The 7,291-nt window shown below is 35.2% G+C and overlaps 1 protein-coding gene across 1 annotated transcript; it reads right to left on the minus strand.

Annotated features, from left to right (window-relative positions):
• Positions 1 to 1,770: 1,770 nt before the first annotated feature.
• On the minus strand, positions 1,771 to 4,368 carry LOC131010792 (low-temperature-induced cysteine proteinase-like). The gene is made up of 5 exons (XM_057938453.1): positions 3,756 to 4,368; positions 3,003 to 3,238; positions 2,768 to 2,908; positions 2,246 to 2,695; positions 1,771 to 2,120 (listed from the first exon to the last, which is right to left on the minus strand). The coding sequence occupies exons 1-5, from the start codon at positions 4,309 to 4,311 to the stop codon at positions 2,025 to 2,027; spliced, it is 1,479 nt and encodes a 492-aa protein (XP_057794436.1). The 5' UTR covers positions 4,312 to 4,368; the 3' UTR covers positions 1,771 to 2,024.
• Between the last annotated feature and the right edge of the window lie 2,923 nt (positions 4,369 to 7,291).

Here is a 7,291-nt window from a genome sequence, read left to right on the forward strand (position 1 = left end):
CTGAATTTTAAATAAAGATGAAAACAATACCTTAGGGGAGCTAGATTAAAAATAACTCTTAAAATAAAAAATACGAATCAACTAGTAAAATATTTGAATTTTATAAAAAACAATTATAAATTCAATGTGTAAATATATAAATTTCAAAAATTAAAATTTTCGTTATATATGAAATTCGAACTCGGGACCATAAATTCATCGAATAAAGTGATGAATCAACAGTAGATTAAAACTGAAAATGATTTATATATATTTTTTCTTAAGAGGTGTTTTATATTGGGACGTCTCATTAGTAATGTCTCTGTTACTATATTGAGACGTTCCACTAGTAATGTCTCATATCTTTTTTTAGTAAACAATTAATTTTTTAAAATATTATTAATGGTGGGCTCAACCTACTTTATACACTAACTCAATTAATAATACCCCATTTACCATTACTTTCACATTTTCACCATTTTCAATACCTCACTTTTGGTCCGTCCCAAATGTATATTTTTCACCCTCTAAAAATAGTGTATATTTTTCACTTTTCATCTTAAAATTCGTGTCTCTCTCTTAGTTTTTTGAGGCGGATGAAGTATAATTTTATGCCTTTTTTTATTTTTTTCTAATAGTGTTTTTAGTAAGAACCACTAAATAAAATAAGAATAGAGAACCATTCTAGTCCTTCAATCATTAAGATCTATGGTGGATAAATGCAATATTTGGGTTCAAATTTTAAAGGAAGCAATTTTTTTAGTGTAGTAATTTTAGCAGCAAACACATTAGTTTTTACAAATACAATAATTTTAAAGATTTTCCCGTTCTTATAAAAATTGTAATTTTCACTAAAATTACACTGTGTATGGACAATAACAATAAAGCATTTTTTTAAGGCTAATAACGATAAAGCATTTAAACTAATTCCGTTTATTTTTTTAGAAATAAATTTATCCTACGACTTCATTGGAGAGTCGCAACACAAATCCGATTTTTAAAGAGTGGTATTCTCATTTTTGGGTCAGTTGCTAATTTAATTGCTGTACCATATCGTCTTTATGCTGTGAGGGTCATTGTTAATGGCGATCATAGGATCGGTTTATTATTATTATTATTATTATTATTATTATTATTATTATTATTATAGTAGCATTAAAAACTTCAACATAATTTTTTATAAGTTTGGATATTATTTATCAAAAGAAAACAAATGATGGATTATAAAATGATATTTTACCAATTCATCTTGTACTTCCTCCGTTCCAAACGAAATGTCCTGTTTTTTTTTTGGGCTGTCCCAAACGAAATGTCATGTTTCATTTTTTGGCAATACACTCACTCTCTATACTTAATATTTAAATAATTTCCACCAACCCACTTTATCTACTTTATACACATTTCTTAATCTCTGTGCCGAAAAGAGACATTTCGTTTGGAACCAAACGGAGGGAGTACTATATAAGACTTACTTTTATCTAATCAAAGCATTAAATGTTGCATAGAATATCCAACTACTTACTGATTAAAATTTGCGTGGTGTTAATAAAATGAATGATCTCATCTTAACACACTCTTTCATCTTCATATATCTATAAGTTTATTTTCATTTATATACACTACTTCACAATATATTACAGTACCTTCAAAATTCAAAATATAATCGATCAATTTTTCTACTCACAGTATAATTAATTAATCATTCTTTTAACACTATCCATAAAATGGTACCATTATTTCCTCATTCCCAATACACTAATTTAAGATGGATAGAAAAATAAAAAACCTAAATTAAGAAAGGAAAACAATTATGCGTAGATAAACTTAGCAATTAGCATACATATACAAGTAGTGATGGAAGTAAAGATAAATGAGTTTGCAGGGTCCAAATTGAAAGCCACAAATATCCAGAATCATACAATAATAATCACGACCCTGCTTCGTTCACCTTGCGCCAAATCCACCGCCACCGACGACGACATTGCCATCACAATGCCTCCTTCATCTTCGTCGGGCAAGGTCGGCCGCCTGCACTCGGAGCTCTCTCAGAAGCTACTAACCGCGGCATCCCTCGCGTAACTCGCGATCGGCTTAGCACGCATGCGCTGCATCGGCTTAACCCCAAGCGGGCTGTTGGCACTCTGTAGCAGAACCAAGAGTGTGTTAATAAAATTTGCGTTTTGGTGTAATGGGCATCGTCAAGTAAATTTTTAAATTATATGTTCATTCATAAAAAAAAATCCAAGTAATAGCAAGAGAGACTCACGATGGAGCAGGTGCCGGCGCGTGTGTTGCAGACGGGGTAATCATGGGGGCAGCAGCTGCTGTGGTCCTTGCAGCACGAGGCGCCCTCGAGGGGGCAGCAGCCCCACTCGAGGCACATCCCGATGAACTGGAAGATGCAGCAGCAGGTCTCGCTAGCAGGGCAGGCGTAGTAGTTGCTGCAGACGGTGGGGGGCGCCACCGGAGAAGGCGGGGCGGGCGGGGTGGGGGGCGGGTTGGGCCCCTTCTTGATCGGGTAAGACGGCTCCACTGCGATCCCGCATAGGCCTTGCTTGGCCTTGACATTCCTCTGCATCCGCAGGTACCCTTTCTCCCCCCACGCGGCGCCCCACGAGTTCCTCACGATCCAGTAGTCCATCCCGTCTTCGGTGCCGTACCCGACCACGTTCACGCCGTGGTCCAACGCCAAGCCGCACGACCCTGTGAAGATGCCCTGAAGGAAAAGAAACCAGCGTCAGCAGCAGCATTTCTCGTGTTTCACTTCACCAATACACGCTTCACTTACTGATTGATACAGCTGGAAGTCCCACCCTCCAGCTTCGATGGCGACGGCTATTGGCTGGCTGGCGGCGGCCTTCTGCAGCGCCGCCTCATTGTTCGCAGGAACATCTTCGTAACTGTCGATTGACACAACTTTGGAGTTTTTCTGCAACCAACCAACAACTGTAGTTAGACTGACTGCTCTCTCAATCAAATAGTTTAATATCTTTATCCTCAATCTAGAGAGAGAGGGAACTAACCCTGTACTGATCGCATCTCCCGTCCCTGCCGGTGTATGGGTAGTCCTTCTCGGAGTCGATGCCGCCGTTCTTGATAATGAATTCGAATGCATAGTCCATCAAACCACCATTGCAGCCTTGATTGTACGAGGTATCACAATCCACCAGTTCTTGCTCCGAGAGTGAGATCAAATCGCCAGTAGTAATGGCGTTTGCTCCTTCCACAGCAGCAATCGTGGAGAAAGCCCAGCAACTCCCTTCACAATTCCAATCATCAACAACCATTCATTAGATTGTTTGCACAAATTCTTCTTGATCAACCATAAAAGGGAATAGAACAACGTTTAGTCAACAAACTTTTGGGTCATTTGTCCTTAACAATAGGTAATTAATTAAGTGGACCAAAGCTACAAACGGTGTTAGGTTCACAACATAAATGATATCATGCACGAGATATGCAATGGTAGGTAAGCGCCGCATAGTAATTAGTGAAGAACATGCTTCATAAAAATCTCTTGATGAAACAATTTCAAATACACTCGAAATTTTGGGGAAATTCGTGGTCCACACGCAATTTATCCATCCACCGCCATTAAAATAGACTAGGAACTTTGATGAAAATGATCCATTACTACTTTACCAAAATAAACTGTTAATTTTATTAACATAAATACACAAATCCGAGTAAAATTAGGTAATTAGAAGAAACCAAGTGTAATTGTTCTAAATTCAAGTGAAATTCATCAGTCAACTATAAATTGAGAGAGAGATTACCGCAGCTGCCCTGGTCTTTGACCTCCACAACGGCGCCTTTCTCTCTCCAGTCAATGGAGTCCGGCAAGCTGTCGCCGAGCTTCGGCGCATAGCGATCGCTCTTCACAGTCGAAAGCCGCCGGCTGGCGTCCGGTCTGGTTCCCAGATGAGCCTTCCGGTACTCGTCGTTGGTGAGATCGGCGAACCGGTTCGGGCCGAGCTTGTAGCTCCGGTTCGGCAGCGCGTTCTGCTCATCGATGTATCGCAAGTTGTCCTTGAAGATCTGGAACCGTCTCTCGCTCTCCCCCAACGCGTTGTAGGTTTTGCCGTGCTCCACCATCCACGCCGCGTGCAGCGACCTAACCTCGTCGTCGGAGCGCTGGCCGAAGATGCCGTGGCTCTTGTCGTAGGAAACGATGGACATATCGGAAGCCCGAGCTGTTGCGGAGAGGATGGAGAGAGAAAGGAACAAAAACAGGAGAGAAGCCATTGTTGATGGTGTTGTATGTTGTAACTGTGTAGAACTGGGGAGAAATACCAAGTGTTTATATAATGCTATAAAACAGATTTTTTTCATTTCTTTCTCAAAAAACAAATTTTTAAAATACTGAAATTATTGGGTATTGTTAAACGCACTCCGGAATTGCTATGCACGCCCTACTCTGTTTTTGTGGACTTGCTCACTGCTGTGCAAGTTCCAGAGTGCGTAGAAGAATTTTTGTGGTGCGTTTAGTGCTTTGGCGGAGATGTGATTGGGCAAAAATGAACGTGTAATAAGAAGACAAATGGAGTACTGCCAATGGTTGGTGTGCAAAGTGTTTGGTTTGATTTTTGTGGCAATTTCTTTTATCTTATTTGGGTGATTTTATTTTCACCTATTTGAAAAAATCTCTGATTTTCTGAGGACTCATACAAATTTTAAAAATAATTAGAGCTTCTTAATAGGGTAATTGGTGTATAAAACTATATAAACTTTATTCACTTATTAGTATTTAATATGAATTTTAAATTCTAATTGTAAATACATGATATTTACTCACTTTTGGTATTTAATATGAACTTTAAAATATATATAGTTATAAATACATGAACTTTAAAATTATTCATTTCTTTACTCGTTTTTTTTTTTGTTTTTTTTTTCAAATTAAAGCTGACGTGGAATGTCTGAATATTGACGTGAACAATTCGGCGCTAAGATGCGACAACGTCGTTTTTAGTTAGAGGAAAATAACCCAAAACTAAAATATAAAAGTCAACGATAAAAAATTATCTACAAATTTCACAAATTAAAAAAGCCAATTTCGTCTTTAAAATTCGAAGATTTCAGAAAGCCAATTTCATTATTCAAAAAGTCAAATTCAGAAATCCAGAATATAAAAAATGTGTGTCGAAAATTGAACGGTGAAGATTATTTTTTATAGCAAGAAATTGTCCACGTCAAGATTCAGACATTCCAAATCAGCTTTAATTTGGAAAAAAATAAAAAATGAGTCAAAAATTAATAAGTTTAAAGTTCATATTAAATACCAAAAGTGAGTAAAGTTCATGTATTTATAATTGGGATTTAAAGTTCATGTTAAATGCCAAAAAAATAAGTAAAGTTCATGTATTTATACACCGATTACTCTTCTTAATATCCACGGACACGCCATCTCTACAAACAGAGACAAATGGTCAATTTGAAATACTCTCTCCGTTCCAATTCAATAGGTCATATTTTATTATTTGGACGTTTCATTTCAATAAGTCACTTTCTAAAATGGAAAGTCAATGCATGATAAATACCTCTACATAACTCATTGTTTACATCAATGGGCATTTAATTTGAATGATTAGCCTTGATAGATAAAAATAATAAGGTTAATTTCTTGTTTACTTTGTTGGATTGAAATTTTGAAATGTTCAAAGGTCATTGATTATTTTTATCATTTAAGTTAGTTTTGCTTAATTCTTATCTCATCAAAAGAGATGGGATGAGATAATCATATTTTTTCTTTATTTTCTTCCCTCTTATTTTTTGGATAAATATATAAGAAAAAAGTTATTTTATCTCTTCTATTTTATTATAATTTATTTATTTTTTAATCTGTATCCAAAGCTTGTGGCCTACTGAATTGAGATGCAGAGAATTCATAAATAAACACATTATTTATCTAGAAAAGAAAAAGACAATCAAATTTCTAAAACTTTTAGTATTATGGATTTGTCTATCTTTCTTCAAGATCTGGGAATATTATAAATCAATTTTGGAGGTTCGTAATAATTACGTTCACCTTCTCTGGTTTTGGTCAAATTATCGGATGAATCCCATTCCCATGTGTGTAACATCTACAACCACACACGACACACCACTTGAAATTGATAAATTAATTAGTAAGAAATTAGTGTTTAATTTCTCAAAAAAGAAAAAAAAATAGTGTTTAAAATATCTTATATATTTCCTTTAGATTTTAGGTCGAAAACTAGATCCAAACATTTGAATATGCCAAGTACGGGGAGTTTGTTTTTGGTCCTACAATTTTTAGCCTCAGAGATCGAAAAAAATGCTTGTAATTTATTAGTATTATGATAATTATGTATTGAATAGCTGTTAGTAACTCTAAACTTCGATTAATTATGATAATGTGAAATTTTATTCTGACAAATTGCAACGTGAACTGTACAGATTGAAATTTAACACGTAATTGATAAATTTATTTAAAAATTAATAGTAAACCAGATATCAATAAGTTAAAGTTATGCGGAAAGATATTATAACTTTGATTTGCTTTGATTAATGAATTGATCTTAATGTCAAAATAAAAGGTAGCGGAAGGTTGGAAATCGGAAGTGCAGGTTAGAAAACCTATTTTTAGGAATAAGTGAAGCGGAAATGGGTGATGTCAATGTGTTTGGTTCTTTGTCAAAACACGGATAGTTTCTCTTGATATTTTACCAAAAAATGAATCTTACTAAATTGAATTATGTATTTCCCAGTAACAATATTATGAGGTAATTTTAAAAATAGCTATTTTGATATAATAAAAATAAAAAATATTCATAATTATAAAAATATACTAGTAGTATATAAAACTAGCCATTGTTTCTCGAACACAATAGAGACGCATATGGGCTGTGAACTGACCGGGGGTTGGGTCGGCAGGTCGGTGTTGAGTTTGTTTTCATTTTCTCATTTATTTTCCTCCATCTATGAAAAGTGTATCATTTCTTTCATTTTGGTTCGTCTCTTAAAAGTATACATTTATGTTCCCAATGGGACAATAAACAGTGAGATCCAGGGTTCAAACCCCATCGCTCCCCCTCCCCCAAAGTAAAAAAAAAAAAAAAGTATATATTTATTTTGAAACTTGGTCGCACACAACATCACATCTAAAAAATAGTTGATCTCTTTTTCCATTCAATATACTTATCCACCACACATTTTTTAAGACTCGTAACGCCTACCAAGTGATACATTTATGCGGGATAGAGTGAGTATATTTTAAATCAATATTCATTAAAGGTAAATATGTACATTTATATACTAGATAGTTATACTTTGTTTGTTTTTTTGATAA

This window comes from Salvia miltiorrhiza, chromosome 2 (genome assembly GCF_028751815.1).
Source record: "Salvia miltiorrhiza cultivar Shanhuang (shh) chromosome 2, IMPLAD_Smil_shh, whole genome shotgun sequence".
NCBI lineage: Eukaryota > Viridiplantae > Streptophyta > Magnoliopsida > Lamiales > Lamiaceae > Salvia > Salvia miltiorrhiza.

Coding starts and splice junctions, on each gene's coding strand:
- LOC131010792 (XM_057938453.1), bottom strand. CDS start 4,311: ATGAAAAAAATCTGTTTTATAGCATTATATAAACACTTGGTATTTCTC. Junction 3,239..3,755: donor CAAAGACCAGGGCAGCTGCG/GTAATCTCTCTC, acceptor GGAATTGTGAAG/GGAGTTGCTGGGCTTTCTCC. Junction 2,696..2,767: donor ACTTCCAGCTGTATCAATCA/GTAAGTGAAGCG, acceptor CTTTTCCTTCAG/GGCATCTTCACAGGGTCGTG.